Here is a 19,686-nt window from a genome sequence, read left to right as displayed (position 1 = left end):
CCCCCCCCCATCTGGATCGACGCCCCTGCGTCACTGGTAATTCCTTATGGAAATTATGAACCATCAACATATCAATGATTTGAATAACTTAAAAAATAGCTTTTCCAATGATTTTGATGAGTTTGATGTGCAATATGACCTTGATTTTAACTGTAAATACTACCTCGAAAGTGAATTTGAAGACTTGTAGGGATAAGTGCTCTGATAACCATTTTAGTATGTTACACTTTAACTCACGCAGTCTCTCCAAAAACTTTCAGGCTATTTCTGACTTTATAAGTACATTACCTTTGAGTTTCACTATTTATGGTTTCTCTGAGACTTGGATCAATAATAGCACTCCCATTTTGTTTAATATCACAGGTTATAATTTTATTAATAAAGACCGTAAACATGGAAGAGGTGGTGGTGTGGCCTTGATGGTTGATGATAAGTTAGATATTACTATCAGAGACGATATACTTGCCAATGAAGATGATTATGAATCCCTTTTTATTGAAGTTAATTTGAAAAAGAGAAAAAATATATTGGTCGGTATTATTTATAGAAAACCACAATCTAGCATTACTCATTTTAACGACATATTTCAGAACTGCTTAGAAAAAATTGATAGTGAAAATAAACCTTGTTATATCATGGGAGATTTTTTAATATCGATCTTATCAAATCAACCAGTGTGGGTTCAAACCATTTTCTTAATGTCTTATATGCCAATAATTTTCTTCCTTTAATTGACAAACCTTCTAGAATTTCAAACATCTCATATACTCTTATAGACAATATATTTACCAATAACCTAAATTGCGATATATCATCTGGCTTATTTTATAATGACATTTCAGACCATTTACCAGTTTTTCAGATTACCAAAGAATATAGCCTCAATACTAAAAATGATGGTTGTGTGAAACGACTCATTAATAAAAATACTATAAACGAATTTCAAGAAAAGCTATTAAACATTGATTGGAATGTATTATTTGATTATGACAATGCCAACAAAGCATATGATATTTTCTTAAACAAATTTCTTTTATTGTATAATGCAACTTTTAAAAATGTAAAGTCAAGACCTAAAAACAGAGCTAAAAAACCATGGATTGATTCATCACTACTTAAAATGATTAGAAAAAAACATAGACTTTATAAAGATTATTGTTAAAATAGATCTGTAAATAATAAAAAGAAACATGTTATACTCAGGAACAAATTAAATCAATTACTAAAAGAAGCTAGGAGGAAATTTTATGTTAACAAATTTGATGAATGAAACGGAAATATTAAAAAAACATGGAATGCTATCAGAGAGTTACTTGGTCAAAAGAAAAAGAAGTTACCAGATTATATAATAAATGGTAATGATTCAATCCATGGTGATGAGAATATTGCCAATTGTTTTAATGATTTTTTTTGTGAAAATTGGTTTACTTTCAAATAATTCTACAAACTTTGGTGGTTTAAATATTTTTACAAAGTTTCTTCCGGAACCATGTGATAAATCATTATTTCTTCACCCTGTTTCAGATAGCGAAATATTTGATGTTGTAAAGAACTTAAATTCAACTTCCTCTTGTGGAATCGATGGTATTAGTCCTATTGTCATAAAGAAAATTATATACTTGATATTAAAACCATTGTGTTATATTTTTAATTTGTCTTTGTCTTCAGGCATTGTTCCTTCTAATTTAAAGATTGCTCGAGTTACGCCCATATATAAAAAAGATGATGTACATAATGTCTCCAATTATCGTCCAATATCTGTTTTGCCATTTTTCTCTAAAATTCTTGAAAAAATAGTTTACTCCAGACTGTATGATTTCCTATGTAAAAATAATATCTTGAACCAGTCTCAATTTGGATTTTTGAAGAATTCCTCCACTGACTTTGCCGTTATAAAATTACATGATTACATTATTGATGCCTTAGATAAAAAATTAACTACTATTGGTATATTCCTTGATCTTGGTAAAGCTTTCGACTGTATAGATTTTCAAATATTATTGTATAAATTGCAATGTTATGGTGTAAGAGGTACCTCTTTACTTTGGTTCAAACATTATTTGTATGATAGATCCCAATATGTATCGTATAATGAAACCCTGTCTGACTCTCGTTCAATTTCATGTGGCGTTCCTCAAGGGTCCATTCTGGGCCCACTGTTATTTTTAATTTTTATCAATGATTTACCATATTGCACAGACAAACTCAAGTTTATTTTGTTTGCTGATGACACCAACATTTTAATCTCCAGTGATTCATTTTCTTCATTAAATACTTTACTTAATACTGAACTGAAGAAAGTCTCACTTTGGTTCTCTTCAAATAAACTTTTATTGAATACAGAAAAATCTAATTATGTATATTTTCATATCAACTCAAAAAATTCACCACAGCAATCTTTGGATAATTTTCAAATCAAAATGAATGATAAAATTATTGAACGTGTCCATCATACAAAGTTTTTAGGTGTTTTAATAGATGAAAAATTATCATGGAGTATTCATATTTCTACTATTACAAATAAGGTAGCAAAAAATGTTGGTGTTATCAGCAAACTCCGTCATATTCTCCCTCAACGAGTTCTTTTGACTTTATATAATACATTAATCTTATCTTACCTAAGTTATTGCAATATTGTATGGGCTAATACTTATCATTCAAAACTACAACCATTGTATCTTCTCCAAAAGAAAGTAGTCAGAATATGCACTCATTCTCATTACTTGGCACATACAAAAGATCTTTTTATTCAACTGAATGTACTTAATATATTTAATCTAAATGATTACCAATGTGCAATACTTATATTTAAAAATGAAAATAATATTCTTCCTAGCACAGTTTCATGTATGGTAAATAAAAATTGTAATATACATACTTATAACACAAGAACTAGGGAAAATTATCATTTATACCCAGTTGCAAAAAATTATACACTTCAATCTTTTCGACATCGTGCCCCAAAAGTTTGGAATAGTCTTTCAATTGAAATTCGATCTTGTAAAACACTTAACGTATTTAAAAGGAAGCTTAAGAAATATTTGCTGACATCTTGAATATTTTAGATATGCTGCTTTGTATAGGGTTGTGTGGTATCTGTCCTATTCTTCTGTTAATTTAATTTCAATATAGTTTTATATCTGGTTTTATTTCAATATTGACAATAATTTATTTCCCCCTACTAGGGTAGCCTGCTCGACAAGCCATCTGGCTTTTTTTTGGCTTTCCCCTAATTCCTGTAAATTGCAATATGTTAACATTATTCGTATATACCATGTATATCAAATTATTGTTTAATCCTTGTTTCTATTGTGTGTAGATATATGTATTTTCTTAATGTTATTTTTATATGGAATTTGAAATAAAATGAACTGAACTGAACCTGGGATTATGGATTTTGTTCGGTTATGATATAGTTATAGCCATATAGCCATATTATCGACTACTATACGCTACAGCGCATGGTTTGCCCCGATTGTTTGGCAACCGGCATCCATCTCTACCGGATTATCTTCTTCTCTTTCCCTTTTGATGGTACAGGGGAAAAAATAACGTTATGGAAATTAATAAGAATTATCAGAAATATTTAGAGGTAGAGGGGGGGGGGGGGCTGGGGGGTTATGTATTTAATATTGCACGCAGTACAAATAGTCGCACCTTTGGAAATTCCTGAGTGAAAAGGGATCCATCGATTTTTAACAGGTTGTGAAGATTCGGTGGCGAGGGTTGGAGGTCGTTTTTTTTCTGTTTTCAGGTAGTTCAATACCCATGAAATTCCGAAACATGCATTTTTCAACAGGGTTCGTTGTACATTTTATGTTAATATTTTAATTAATTCGATTGCTTTAATGGAAAAATATTCATTTTTAGGCAATAATTTAATTCAATACATGTTTTGTTTTTGGGAATATGGATAAAATTAGACTCATAAAATACCTGAGCATCCCCCGCTTACCAAGAAAATCCCTATTCATTAATGGTATTGCCCCACTCAATACACATTCCTTCATTCCTGGCATATTTTCTATCAACTTGTTTGATCCCCGTTGCGAACTGGCGATTGTTTGTCGCTGCCAAAAAATTACAAGTCCATTGTGTAAAGTGCGTTTGGAAAGATCATTCACTGAAACAACTTCTTAACTGAGCAAAAGACGTCCCACAAGATTATTCCCTAGTATTTCTTTGAAGTCAGTGTAGCATCATTTTGTTGTTCTTCAGATTCTGCCTTTGTTTACTTCTCAGCCAGGCAAGCAGACAGCTAGCAATCTACATTTATTTTCTCTCCGTGTTTAATACGTGCTGCGAGAGCAGATCAGAATTGGGGTGCAAATTCTCAATCATGGAGACACCACTTGATGTTCTCTCCCGAGCGGCTACACTGGTTGAAACAGATCCTAAAGAAGGTGAGTTTCATCATTTATCTTTACTCTCTCAGATCAGAACAAAATCCCTATCGAAATATAACAACGGCATACAGACCGAGACACTTAAAGACGTTGTATTATACTACCACTGCACTGGCACTCTTGCCAGTGTTTCTACATTCATTCAGTGCAATAGCAACCTGTTAGCACGTTTTTGCTTCCGAGTCCGACGACGCCTCTCGCACTCTCTCTAGCACGCCCAGGATGCCGGGATGTGCGCTGCATCAAATGCCGCGTCGGAAAATCGTCTATTCTCGATCGCCAAGCAAGCTTCTCTCTATAAATGTGTGGGGGTATCATGTTTTTAAATTAACTTTAAACAAATGAATATAATGAGGACTATTGACCTATCTTTTATTAGTAGTAATATTAGTATTATTAATTTTATTAGAATAACAAACGGGACTGTCCAAAAAGTTTGGACAGAAATCATGATATTTTCTCATCCCACTGCTGCCACCACAAAGCACAACTATCCTAATTTAGGTGAAGAAACTATCATAATCCAGCAAAAGCAAACATCTAGGACAAGCACCAATTTAAATCAAGACCCAGATCGGACCTAGCCTGGGGCGTTTTGGGGACTGAAAGTCATATACTGTACGTATGGAGTCACTCCATACGTACAGTATATGACTTTCAAAACGCCCCAGGCTATTAAATCGGACCCAAAAGTGAAAATGACAAATAACTCCTGTACCCCCTCTACGGGATTCCAATCAAAAGCTTTATATGAAAATGATAAACGTAACAATCGGAAATAGGCCACAAGGTTTACAAGCATCACACCGCTTAATACTAAACCAAAAGCTTCGGTCTGTGTTATATTGATTGTTCCACTGAACTCCGTTGGCTCCATTCACCAATAACAGATCAAAGTATGACTCAATTGGTACAGGAACTCCATAACCGTTTTTTTTTCCTTTTAAGTTTATTTTTTTTGTTTTGGTGCATTTCAGGCCAAAATGGAACAATCTTTATTTGGGTCCTGTTTTTATATATTTCTATGAAATAAAGACAAAACTCGATGAGCCCCGTCGGGGGATTTTGCATTGTTAACCTAGCCAGGCGTCGGGTAACGTTGGCGAAGAACAATAGGAAGTAAGATGGCGGCCTAAAGATCAGGCAAGTCTCTTCCGTCTTTTCACAATATTTTTCTCATATTTTTGATGAATTTTTGTTCAAAAAATAACGAGAGTGTAGAAATGTCGGACATGAAGTTTTATCCCATGTACATGATTTAGGGCTAGATCTTTTGGAAGGAAAGTAGAATTCTCGGGGGTTAAAGTTTCAGGTTTTGGCTTCCGTCGTGTGGGTCAATGACCAGGAAGACCTGGCTTCGTATGAGAGTAAGCTTACGTTAGTAAATGATTTTTACTCTCTAGAAGCCGCCTGGCTATGTTAACCCCCTAATGGCGGCTGCGCAATCACGAGCCGTCTGTGTATAGGAGGAAAAATTAAATATTTTAAAAATGTTTAAAAACTCAAAACAGATGGCTGCCAACTGTCTAACTGCTTACCAGCTATACTTTAAAGTTCTGGTATTTTTGCTTGAGAAAAGCTCCAGTTCATTATCAGGCTTCAAAAACAGACTTCCTTGTGCTTTTGCTGGCCTCGAGACTTTGATGTTGTGTTAGAAATTATATGATTCCATATAGGTTTGTACAGAAAAACAGGATGAATTTCTGCTTCTCAGATAAGTCATTTTATTTTCTTCTATCACATAGAGATAAATATCTTTTCTTGCGTCACAGACTTGAATTGATGAAATCTTCATCTACAGATTACTTTTTGCCATATTTTGTTTCCTGCTTATCTGGCAAGTCTATCTACATTCAGATTAGAATCTATATGTGTAAAAACTCTCTTTCCTGGCATAGCAATTTAGGCCCAATAAGAGCTGAAGAGTATGGGAAAGACAAGTAGTGAACCACAGCAAATGCTTCACTATCCACCATACAAACACTGAATTAAATTTAAGCAATCATATTTTGTAGGTTCCCCCTTGGAACAATCTCCAATTAAAAGTACCGGTAGATTATCACTACTGGTGTACTAGTCAAATAACCACCTAAGCTATGACTAGATATCATATTGCCCTCTCTCACTTGCTGCATAACTGGCCACCATCAGTGTAAAAACCTGATCAAAGTAAATTCACTGCCATGAAATCCTACCTTTAAAGGACAAGTCCACCCAAACAAAAAGTTGGTTTTAATTAAACGAATAATCAAACAAGCATAACACTGAAAGTTTCATCAAAATCAAATTTGTTTCACTTAATTTCACAAAACAGTTATATGTACACCCTGGTGAGGTGACTGATGTCATACGCCATGGACATGCATTCACTCACTTTTTCTTGTGTAAGTTACTAGATGAAATATGAAATATTCTAATTTTCTCATTGTCCTTTGAAACTAACATTTATTAGCCCCTGAATATGTGAAATTATTGTTTTAACATTATGTGGTTCAGTCAAGTTGCTCCATATTGTCAAATCTGTAGAAATTGAAATATAAAAAACAAAAGAAATAGTGAGTGAGGGACATCAATTACTCTCTCATTTTTGAGTACTGTAGTGCATATCGGCCACGGCGGCCTATTTAACTTTTTTTTTTTGGAACAATATGCAAAACTTTTAAATGCCATAACTTAATCATTTTACATATATGGTTTTGATTAACTTTTCAGTGATATGCTTTGATTTAGTTTGATATCTCTCTATTCATTCAGATCCACAACTTTCTGGGGAGGACTTGACCTTTAAAGGATCTATCATGTAATTAATAAGAGACAAATAAAGGAAAACCAATAAAAGTAGATGCTAGGATGAATGCAGATGAATTGGGTTGATATTCAGTTCAAGACACAGCTGCACAAATGCATTGTACAGGTTCATATAAAAAAATTACAAATGTTTAACTGTACAATGATTATAAAGGAACAAACAAACCAAAAAACAGAATGTGACAAGATGCAAGTAAAGAAGAATGTTTTGAATATTAAGAACAAGACAATAGAAATATTTCAAGTGGAGTTTAGGTGGAATGGAAACAAAATGTATACCGGTATGTGAGATGGAACAGAATGGGAGTTTACTAACTGTGAGGGGGCGTAAAAATGAGAGTGAAAAAATATAATGTACATTATACCCTTATATGTGGCATATGTCATGTGTAAAATAGAGATGAAAAAAAATAAAATTTATATTGATGAAATAAACAAAGGACCCCAGAAATCAATGAAGATGGATATGATATTTCATTAATATTATCTTTGTCATAATTTGAATTTAACCATCATATTAAATGCTCTCTCTGTGTATTGTTTTTTTTTTCTTTATACACCATGACATGTAAACATGATAATTGAAGCCAAAGCCAGAAGAGAAAGATTGCATCCTAAATTTTTTCTTCTCATATCATGCTTGTGAAGGTGTTGTTCATTTGAGATCAGCAGGTTTACATATTTTTTTTTTACTACATAATGGAATTTTTAGTGTCTTGTCCGATTTCTCCTTGTTTCAGGATTGAAGCAGATTTCCTTGAATTCCTGAAAGTCACAATGTAACAAAATTTGGTAAAATAAAATATCAATTAATTGCTTGCTTTGAAAATTTAAAACAAACCTTGAATTAAGTAATCAAGTGGTGCCTTCGGGAGGGAGGGGGGGGGGGTGCATGAAGTCAAGTATGTGAGCATGTATAGTTCTGTAGGAATCAGTTTTGTTTCTTGGCGTATTGGTGAGAAATAACTCACTGTCACGACTTGTATACTGAGAAGAAATATGTCAGCATCCATGGAAATCCAAGATGGTCACATGACCATCAAAATCCAAAGAGTTGCAGCTTTTTTCTTAATTCACATTTACTTCACACTATCACTTTACTGTATACGATAGACTGCACACATTACTTTGAACTTGAACACAAGGAAAAATAATCTACATCATCTGCCTTTCCTATTCAAATTTTAGCTGATGCCTGTAAGACTCCCCTCACGAGCACAGTCATATTGAAAAATCATCCAAGTTTGCACCAACATTAACCATTTCCGCTGTAATTTTCTTTCCTGCAAACTTAAAGGAGACTGTTGAAATGGGATTTGCAATTTTCGCATGCATTGTAGTTTGCATATTACATTTCCATTTATGTGAGAAAGAGTACTCAGTTAATTGCAAGCAATTTGGCACTTCAGAGGAAAATTGTTTTAGATTGCTTAAATTTGTATTATTGATTTACAGGGGATAGGGGACTAAGTGGGGTCTGAGTGGAATTGTGCCAGAAGCCTGGTTCATGTTTGGATACATTTTTTTTTAATTATACATGTACCTTATTTCACAAATAATACTTTAGTCATGCTATTTCAAGAAATATCCCTGGGGACCTGGGGGTCAATCATTATTTTGTAAATTCACTGATTTTCAGTTTTATTTTCAAATATACATGTAGACCTACAGTTTATCAATGATAAAAAAATCTGTTTATTAGGGTTTTTGGGGGAAAGGGATAAGGAATATTAGCCTACATGTAGATGTGTTTAGCAGTTCATGAGGGGGATATGTATAAATTGGAGGAAAATATTGAGGTTTCCAATAGCTTTTTCATATAAACTACACTTTTATGTGTAATGATCACATGGCCAGCAACCTTTCTATTACACTTGTGAATTATTCAATAAATCGCAGTAATACTGCGTTATAGTGTGTTTGGGGAAGATCCTGTTTAATCTATCAGCAACTCGCCTGGGATTTCCAACCAAATGTGAACCAGTGACATTGGCAGTGGGTCCATGAAATGCTGAGAGAAATTATTAGTAAAAGGAAGGAAATTGCCACTTTAGAGGAGAGAGAACAGCAGAGGGAAATAGAGAGAGGTATGGGGGGGGGGACAAAATATCAGATGGTGATAATACAGACAAAAAAGGGAAATTTATGGGGGAATAAAGGTTTATTTTGGGTGGAGGGGGGGGGGGACAAAGAGAGAGTGAAGGGGGGGGGATATTATGACAGAACCAAAGCTGGGTATAATTCATAACAAAATGTGAACCCCCCGAAAAAAAAGGATTTTATTTTGGAGAGAAAAAGTTGAATTAATAGTTTACACGTACTAGTATACCTGTACATATGGTTTAAAGGGAAGAACAGAAGCTTCTCACCCATAACAGAATTATGAATCAATTGATAATTTAGAAATTGGAGTGATGTTTGAATAAGAACTTGGAAATTTGCATGCTGGCAGAATGGACATCTATGAATGATATGAAAAAATTGCATCCATTCTGTGAGATACATGTACATACATGTATATTCATTAGAGTCTCTTGGGGTGGGCCCAGGGTTCCCAGATCCTTATAATCAGAAGATCAGATCCTGGCCCCCACCCCTGGATCTGTGATGACACTTTGTTAGCTTGTTTACTTTTAACGACAAAAAATTCAGTAAACCCCGTCTCCATCATCGCAAGAAGAGCGATTCCTGCTTGAGCGAGGCATTGATGCATTACGGTTATGACGCCATGAATAAATAATCCCAAGCGCGTCTGCACCTGCAAATTTGGCTGGTGCCGCGGCTCTACTGTGTCAGAGGGTTCTTGATCCTCTACCTTTTTATGGTTTGTAGTTTAATCTTGAGTTCCTCCTGAATTGATAGAGGCTATCAATTTTGAACAATTATGTAACAATCATTTGTATTAATATTGTATTTGTTGTGTATATTGTATCAATGAATAAATCAATCCATAGAAATTTTGCTAATCATTGATTAAGAATATGATTGAAAACCTAACCCTAAAATGAGAGTAGAATGTTGTCTCTTTTTGTAAGTTTAAATTTTCTTTCTGTGAAAGGATCGTCCAATCAAAGACACATTGTTGTGTTACTAATTTGTTTGCCTTTGCAAATTTTTGGATGTTGACACAATTTTGTATATATGCCCCCAGGAGATTCTAGAATTATACTACAAATTTAAGCTTTGACTGGTGCCTTCTGCATCAAAACCATTTGGAGGGAATTTGATAGAAATCTTTAGCCAAGCAATAGGGGGCTTACGGAGAGAAGTTTCGGAATGCAGGTAATTTGCTCATTTGAAAAACATGGACAATTTCAAGCTAACCAAACCCATGTGGCCCCAAATATTTCACGATTAACCTGGACATTTGAACCAGGGGAGTTTTTAAAATGTACACCCTGTAGTCTTGTAGCACAGCTCTCTATCTTAGACACTTTCACTGTAAATATCATGATAGTATGATTGATACTGCTACATTTTGATGGATATATATATATATATATATAATACAATGTTACTTTTTCATCTATTACTTTGCTTGGTTTGAAAATTAAGCAATCTTTGATCTATATTATCGGTAAGGCTTCCTCCAGTTGCTTGTATGTGTGCTTACGCTTTTCTTTATTCATTCAGCACGCCTACCGGGGAAGTGCGCTTTCAACTTTCACCTCGTCAGCCCTCAAGCTGTTGTTAAGATCTGGTATCCAGGGATGTTGGGATGACCCCTACATTCTTGGCATAGCACAGATTGCCATTTGCATAGCTAGCTGGTGTTTGGACCTGGTTTCACTGGTTGCAGTCTGAGACATGACTTCAAATTTGTGTTAGGTCCGTGGTTAGGGTGATTGTGGGTAAAAAAAAGTATTTTTCCCATTCCTATTATTTGCTGATATTGCACATCATGCCGTTGAGCAAATCGTTTTATTCATTTTCTGAATGTTTCGGTGGCATTCTTTGACTTACTATGAACATGCCTGAAATCCCATATTTATTTAGGCCTATGCTTTTTACCTGTAAGTTTCAGTACCACTCCATTCGGGATTGAGAATAAGTTTGCAATCACACAAGTATACGCTTGTATTTCTCTCCCCCCTCCAGAGGGATCAGGGGCACGTAATACAAAGGTTAAAGATTAATCGCCAATTTGAAAGAAGAGTTTTGATTGGATCCTTGTCTGTGTACTGAGCAAAATGCGCATTCAATAATGATCTTGATAGGCCATTTCATTTAGCGATTAATCGCTTAACTTTGTGTTCCGGCGCCCAGATTATTACATTCACATTTTTTTGCCTGCATGATTAGGAAGGGGAATGCTATTCCTGGTACCGATTTTAGTACGGCAGTTCTTATGTTTTGTTAAAACTGGTCAAGTGTTGTCACTACACAGGAGGCCTGGTGGGATCACAAGCGAGCAAGCAGTGGTATTTTGGGGTTGGTCGCAATCCCTGGCATCTGTGGATTCCACTTCCCAGGCTTTGCCATTTCATCTTTCTAGTCTGTGTGAGAAGGCTTGTGTAAGTGAAGTCTTCAACAAAGAAGAAGGTTTAGCATTGTATTTTATTGTAATCGTAGATTCATATACTATTTGTTACCTTATCTCCAAGTTCAAGTAGCACACTGACTCCCAGTGAGCAACAGCAATTGATCCAGTCAGTTTTAAACAAGCTCCATGACATAAATAACTTTTTTGGTACTATGAGAATACAAAAATTGTTTTATATTGATAATTCATAATAAAGATGGTTAATTCTATCATCAGCCATTGAAAAGTATCTCCTTTGATTATTTCAAATCATTTTCACAATTTAATGTTACAATGTAGGGATCCACTTTCTTTTACATTTTCTTTATACTCCACAATCCATTTCTGATGAAGACCGGTATGGGGAACCAAGACTATCAAACAAGTTGATGCCTGTAAGAATTTTGTTTCATTACTTGCAAGGGATGCTCGCAGAAGATGCCTGCTCCTGATTGGATGTTCAATGCCATGGTTAGTTAGACTGATGAGGTGGTAGTAGTAACGGTGGTGGTTGGATCAGAACTTTGGGACGGAACCACAGACCAAGTGTGTGCCAGTGCTAAAAGATGCTGATGGAATGGTCGGTAGTGTGTTTTTTATTGAATTCTTCGAGGGATCCACTTCCTGCGACCTGTTTCAATCTCTGTGGGTGTATGTTGTGGCTTTGATATTCCTGGAGCCTAGAGTATCTCCTGATTGCATCTAATCTGTGGTGATTCTTTCATCACAACTTGCTGTGGATCATCAAGACCACAGGTTAAAGACCATTTAGACCAAGATCTTGGGTTCAGTTGACCTGGCCTATCTTCTAGCAATTGTTTTTTACATTTTCTAGAAACCTCGCCTTTGTTTCTGAAGTGGCAAGATGGAAACAATGAGCTATGCGCCATTCTTGACATGTTTCAATGCTTTCCATCTACCCTACTTATCTCCTCCAACAGGTAGGTTAACCTTTTGACAACTAAATTATCTTATTTTCATAGGAAGACTAGAGGGAACGACAAAGAGTAGTCCTAGATTCCCATTCATGTACATTGTTGTTGCTGATGGGGTCAAATAGTGAAAATACTTTCTCTGGGTTTTTTAAAATGTCATTTATTGAGTCAATATATTTATATTTCTTTCATTTTATTTTGCTTTTGTATAGAGATATATGTGGCTTAGAAGTTTATCAAATATAACCGAAAATTGTTTATTAGCTTATAGCAACTTGATTTACAAACAAGCAAATGCATGTATTCTTATGATAATAAATAAACGTTTCTTGTATAGTGCATATCACATCTCTATGTGCTTCCAAATTAGGGACATGGATATCATTACCTCGGCGTTCTTGTTTTTATTCATTTTATTATTCAGTGTTCAGGATTGGCTTTGCAGCAGGGCACTAAAGAAAAGATAACAGGCAAAACTGCTCCTCAGATTTCAAAAAAAAAAAAGTGTTACATGTAACTGGTATGGGGACAAAGTTAATCGCGCATGCGTCAAGTATTGACCACATCAATTAGTGTCAGTCCGACAAAACTTATGCCTCTAGCTAGTTTACTTGTAGGGAGTGAAATGTGAATAGTAATTATTATTTATGCAGGGATTTTTTTGTGTGTGCGTCATCTTTCCTTATTTCTTTCTGTAAAATTATGATTTTGTTACTTCAAAATATTTTCTAGTTATCATCAAAAAGTCATGATTGATCCAATCAATTACAACTATGGAAAGCCAGCAAACTCAACACTTAAAATACATGTTTCTTCAAAATATTTTCTAGTTATGAGGTATGTTCATATTCATACATTAACTATTTTCTTGACCATTCTGTACGCTTCTCTTTGTTTTCAAAGGACATTGTGCAAATTTCCTAAAGAAATAAATTATGACACTGATGGATTTCAATAGGGTTACGATCGACAGGATCAGTCGTGACTCTTTGTAAGATGGGGCCTAGATAGTTTATTTGGGACCTTAAACTAGTGGGGCTACTTTTTTTAAATCAAGAACAAGTTAGGCAAAAATAGTGTCAAATCCAAAATGGATGGGGCAAGCTCCACAACAGTCTACAGAGTACTACTTTGCAGGATCAAGGAATAGATTTGAGATTTCCTTTTTATTTTCTAGAATTTGAATTTTTATATACTTTAAAGAAGTTGGTTGCCCAAAAATATAGTGCCTTCCAGGCAAAACTAAAATAATTGTAAAAATGGATGGTTGTGTACATTACATGTAAAGTGAGTTTTAGATATAATGAAATAGACAAATGCCTAGCTTTCTAGCTATGCATTCACTCTCGCTACTGGAGTGGGAAGACAAGATGCATAAATTAGCTCTTTTTTCATTATGATTGAAAAAGATGACTCATTTTTCTTCAGCGTCACTGTTGCCAATGTGTCTGTCTCTCCTCGTCAGATGGCGACTTGGAGAGGTGGAACAAGAAATGAGAGAAAAGGGATTCATAATTGATGCATACCGATGCGGAGAGTGGATGATAGGTGGATGCTGCTGCTGCTACATGAGCAATGTGTATGACAGTTTGTGTGTCTGCATGTCTTTTGATGTATGTGTATGGGTGTGCTTTAACTCTGCATGCACCATACATACTTGTACAGAAATTTTCATGAATGAAATGGAATATATACTGTCAGCCGGACAAAATCGCAAAATAAGCATCACTTGTAGATTTTAATTCCAATGATAAACTCTACAACTGCTCAATGTAGAATATGCGCGATAATGATTGAGAATGATTGATCTGCTCTCGACCATACAGTGTACACACAACCATAGGGATTTAAAATTTTACATTAAGTACCAACCATGCTTTTTAGTTTGCTGGTGTATAGATTATTTACTGTACTATAAGCTACATGTATACTATTTTCAAATCTCATATTACAAGGGGTCCATATGGTTTTGATATATTTTGTTGCATTGCATTTACTATTGTAGTGCATTAAGCATCCATTTTGATCATTAAAAAAACCCCGAAAATAATGATGATCATGCAATTGATGAACTAATTTATAATTGGTCTTTGGATTAAATGGAAGGAATATTTTGGTTATTAAAAGGAGCCAATTGTAAATATATATATATATATATATATATATATCATAATGCCTCCCGATGGGCTCTAAACCTCTAAACCTCTAAACTCTAAACCAATATGAAGAAAGGGAGAAAAAAGATAATCCATATCCCTCTGGGTAATTCTTGAATATTTTGAGGGTGTAGATGGACATAGCATTTGTTCTCTCTGCTGAACATTTAATTTGCTCGGTTACACTACACTACATTACACTACCTACGTTACATGTACATGTATGTAATGTGTGGTTTTTGTATGGTGTTGAGATGACATGACAATCATAGTGAGCGTGTGAGTCATACATGAATTAAATACCTTGGATTCAGGTTGTGTACATCGTGTGAAATATTCCAATGGTGAATATGTCCACGGTACACAGACCAACATTTGTGATAAAGCAGCAAAAATACCCCCACCCCCTTGGAAATAGTAAATTACATTGATGGATAGAAAGAAAAAGAGATGGGATGGGGCATAGCAAAAATGGATGCATGGTAGAGGGTTCCAGATTTGTGTGTGTGTGTGTGGGGGGGGTAGGGGCGGGGTATCCATCCGGCTCCAGTGGGGTGTAAACATGTACTATGCTTTAATACATTTTCCATGTCATACAAAATTCCCAACATTTAATTTTTCATATCTTTGGTATGGTGGTAAAAAAATTCATTTTTTTTACCATTAGGTTTGTAAGTAACATCAGAACACTGGTATGATTTTTCCCTCCTACTAGTATAAATTATATCTACTCCAATTTATGTTCCATTCTATATTTTATAGTTGCAATTTTAACTTATACTAACCTAATTCATGGTTGCATGTTTTTTATTCATTTTTAGAGTTTGGATGCATTCCAAAATGTAGGAAGAAGGAGTAGGAAGTACAAATCCTCATCTACATGTTGTTAGCTCTGCCTAATTTCCTTCTTTCAAAACAAGGGGAAATTTGGCTTGACAGAAACAAGAAGTTCAATCAAATAATATGCCATGTTTGATATTGCTTTCATCTAAATTCACATTTTTGGAGGTATTCTTTTTGAAGACATGTGGAATTTCCGATGGCAAAAGAAATTTCACAGAGTAAATTTTAATTAAGAGAACTGCTGATTAAATTGCATGATTTGTTAAAGGTTGTTTGTAATACATAAGAATTGCAATTCTTGAATTAATTCGAATCGACAAAGGGCCCTTACAAGAAGGCAATGGGGAACTTGCTCACACATAAAACTGGTCATTCTCAGGTGAAAGGGACACAGAACACGTTGGTGTGGGACTTTTTTCTTGGGTAAAAAGGGGCACTGATTTGAGAAAGGGCACTTACAGGAAGGCAAGGGGGCTTTAACAGGTCCTCAGTTGAAAGGGGCACAGAACACGCTCGAGAGGGAGCATTTTCACTAAAAAAAAGGGGCATGTATACTAGAAAGGGCACTCGGTAACACCTAAAACAGGTCTTCCATAGGAAAAAGGGGCACAGATCACGTTCGTGGGGCACTTTTCTTGGGTAAAAATGGGCACTGATTCGAGAAAGGGCACTTTATAGGAAGGCATTGGGGCACTTGCTCAAACATGAAATGAGTTTCTCGGGTGAAAGGGGCACAGTTCATCAGGGTGGATTTTTCTTGTGTAAAAAAGACACCTTTTCAGTGCTTCAAAAAGTGGGTGCCCCCCCAAGGATTGCTGCCCCTGAAATGTTTTCATAAAATATTGCTGCACTTAGAAATTAAATAACTTATTTATCAAATTTTGATGAAATTTTCTGTATTTTGCTGGGTGAATTTTACTCTTATAGATATAAGTATTTTCACCAAGATTTTATTGATATTGATTTTTTCCCCTGTCTATTATATACCTCAATATTTCTTATCTTATATTTGATCTTCATTTCATTTTAGCAATACTCAAAGATCCATTTCCTTGTACATCAAATATAGTAAGATTAAGAATTTGAACTCTATTTGTTATTTCTCTCCCTTCATTGTATTGTTCGGATGTACAGTCAAGTTGAATTTAATTTGATGCTTTAATGTTTCCACTCCTGGATATAGAGGTAATTTTTTTCAGTGAAGTCATGGATAAGGGATGGAATCAAATGAAAATTGGCAGGAAATACATCTGTTTTATGATGATTATGACTAAGTTCAGTACAGCAAGAAGAAAAGGGGGTTTAAAAGTAGGACCATGATACATGCACTTTTCCGACATGGAAGTTTTAATCACAACACTACATTTGGACATCCATGAAATGAGCACCATATCATACATGATTCCAAAAAGGGCTGTATGTTTTGTATTTATTTCCTATAATTTTGTTTCTTAAAAGGATGAATGAGGGGATCTATAAATGATTGATTCTCACTTGATTTGAGATGATAAGAAATCTGAAAATAGATTAGGATACCTCCTGATTGTAATTCATTTTTCCCTTCTGACTGAAATATATGAATGTGTGAACACCATAAGTGAATAAAGCTGAACATTTATATGCGTGTACTGTAGGACCCATAGGATTATTTCATAGCACTATAAAACAAAGAATAAAACCCCAATGAATATTAAGTTACAATTTCAAGTTTACAGTTCCAAGTAAATTTTCCTGGTGATAACAGGTAATCAATGACACTTTCTTAATATGCATAATCACATTAAGGCAATTTTATTTCAAACATAATAAATAAAATCTTATTCTGATTGGGGGATATGTTTGTCCAAACTGTTTAATACTTGATGGACCTAGCAAAACGTAACACTAACATTTTTCTTCCAAAGATCATAGTACCGTGGACCCTACCATATGATAGTACCATCTTTGCTACGGTTCTTTATCTCCTTCATGCTGTAGTTATGCTTGGTTTTTATAGATCTCTGGTTCATATTCATTGTCTGTGAATCAATAACGCTAGTCATTAGGAATTCTTCACATACCAGCCTTCCAACAAAGGAAATAAAATACATAGAAGAGGTGCACAAAAATGCCAGGCTATTGTCAATCGTGTTGACACGAGGGCTGGGCTCTGCTACTAAGGATTCCACAATGCACAAAAATTAAGTCAAAGAAGGTATTTTTCATATATCACTGCATTCAGAATGCTCTCTAGTACTACTAATGATCCCGTTTTTGTGTCAAAATTTCTTGAACTCCATGGTGGTTTGCATTTGAAAGGGTTTATATATGTATACTGTATGAATAAATGTCCTAAATACCTGAATATATCCAGATTTTATAAACATACATGTCCTTCACAAAAACATAGCATTGAATAACAGCTTATCAATATTTGCATTGAGCAAGAAAATGTAGCATTTTGCTGATTCTGACATTCTGTACTCTTATTTACTTTGATACACTGTTTTTTACATCAATTGTTCCGATTTTTTAGAAAAAAACCCAAACATTTTAACAGAGCATGGGTGTACTACAGTGCACTGATTGGAGTTTCTCTGTATATCAACATTGATTTACTTCAATAACTCCATACATCTACTTGATTTGCTAGTTCAGCCCTCTGGACTGCCATACCCGAATAGAACTCCCAAGGATTTAAAAAGCGCGAGCGCGCCCTCTCCCGTTCAGGCTTACTACCCATGATCACCGCGCAATTAGCGTCCATCTCCCTCTTTTGCTTTCGGCAAGCCACCTGTCAAGACGTGCTCAGATAAGTCTCCTAAGAGCTCAAATCTTTTTGAGCTTTGGTATATTATTTTCGCTTATCTGTGGTGCATTCTCCCTTTTAATTTCAATCTTTCCATTTGTGTGTAAGATTGTGTTCAGAATTTACACTTGGCGTGACTTTTTAGACGTGTTTTTGGTGACACTTAAATTGTTTTTCTAACGTTTGAGTTCTCGTCGCGCCGCATCGCTAGCGCGTTCGCGAGGCACCGGGCTTGGCCTGCCTACGTGGCAGCAAGCCTTCACCACCTGTCTTGGTTATTGTTCTTCACGTTCAAAGCGTGGTGGCTTTTGGTGCCGTTTTTGAATTAATTTCTAGACAGCCTCTACACTTTGTTGTCGAGGGTGTTATTGTTATTTCTTTTTGCAGGTTGGGATCTTCAACTCTGTTCCTTCCTTGCTTTCTGGAATTGATTTATTAAGATTTTCGATTGATTATTGATTGATTAATTCTTCAATTCTCTTTCCTTTCTGTTCTGAATAAATTTCTTAATTGATATTTTATTCACAGGCGGATCTTAAAGCTCAATTCGTTTTTCCTTCTGTTCTGAATAAATTTCTTGATTGATATTTTATTCACAGGCGGATCTTAAAGCTCAATTCCTTTTCCTTCTGTTCTGAATAAATTTCTTGATTGATATTTTATTCACAGGCGCATCCTAAAGCTCAATTCCTTTTCCTTTCTGTTCTGAATAAAATTCTTGATTAATATTTTATTCACAGACGCTTCGGGGATTGTTTAATTCGGCTTACGCAATTATACCTGATGATTGTTTGGTTATTCAATCCCCCCCAAAAAAAAAAAAAAAAAAAAAAATTTTGTTCTTTACAGGTGGGGTCTCCTTCCTGTTAGAAATTTTTTTGACCTGTCCCGGAATTGTTTTCTTCGTTCAATTCCCTCTTCCCTCCTAGTCTTATATATTTTTTATTTCGACAGGCGGGCTCTACGATTCCCTTTGAGGATTTACTGTGTCGTTCTTCCTCTTGGAATCGTTACTAGAGACGTTCCTCCTTCTGTTCTGAATTTCTTTACCTTTCCACAGGAGGTTACTTTTTTTTTTCCTCTTGGAAATTATCGTAAAATTTCTCTTATCTGGAATTATTTGTCTCTCAATCCCTTTTCTTCCTGCTCTGAAATGCTTGTTTTTGTGTTTCTTCGCAGGTGGAAAGTTCGTTCTCTTCTGAACTTGCATTCAATTTTGAATTTTTGT

At 35.0% G+C, this 19,686-nt stretch overlaps 1 protein-coding gene across 2 annotated transcripts in view; it reads left to right on the top strand.

Moving 5' to 3' along the window:
• The first annotated feature begins 4,012 nt into the window (after positions 1 to 4,012).
• LOC121410914 (transcription cofactor vestigial-like protein 4) overlaps positions 4,013 to 19,686 on the top strand; it is a 30,947-nt gene continuing 15,273 nt past the window's right edge. The window contains exon 1 of one of the 2 annotated variants that reach the window (XM_041603297.1): positions 4,013 to 4,403. In XM_041603297.1, coding sequence (XP_041459231.1) covers positions 4,340 to 4,403 — 64 coding nt within the window. In that variant the 5' untranslated portion in view covers positions 4,013 to 4,339. Of the gene's footprint in view, positions 4,404 to 12,197; positions 12,678 to 19,686 lie in introns of those variants that run through there. The other variant, XM_041603296.1, reaches the window with a different exon arrangement.

Source organism: Lytechinus variegatus, chromosome 3 (assembly GCF_018143015.1).
Source record: "Lytechinus variegatus isolate NC3 chromosome 3, Lvar_3.0, whole genome shotgun sequence".
Classification (NCBI taxonomy): domain Eukaryota; kingdom Metazoa; phylum Echinodermata; class Echinoidea; order Temnopleuroida; family Toxopneustidae; genus Lytechinus; species Lytechinus variegatus.
Note: the sequence above shows the minus strand (reverse complement) of the source record. Positions and strands in the feature narration are given on the sequence as shown.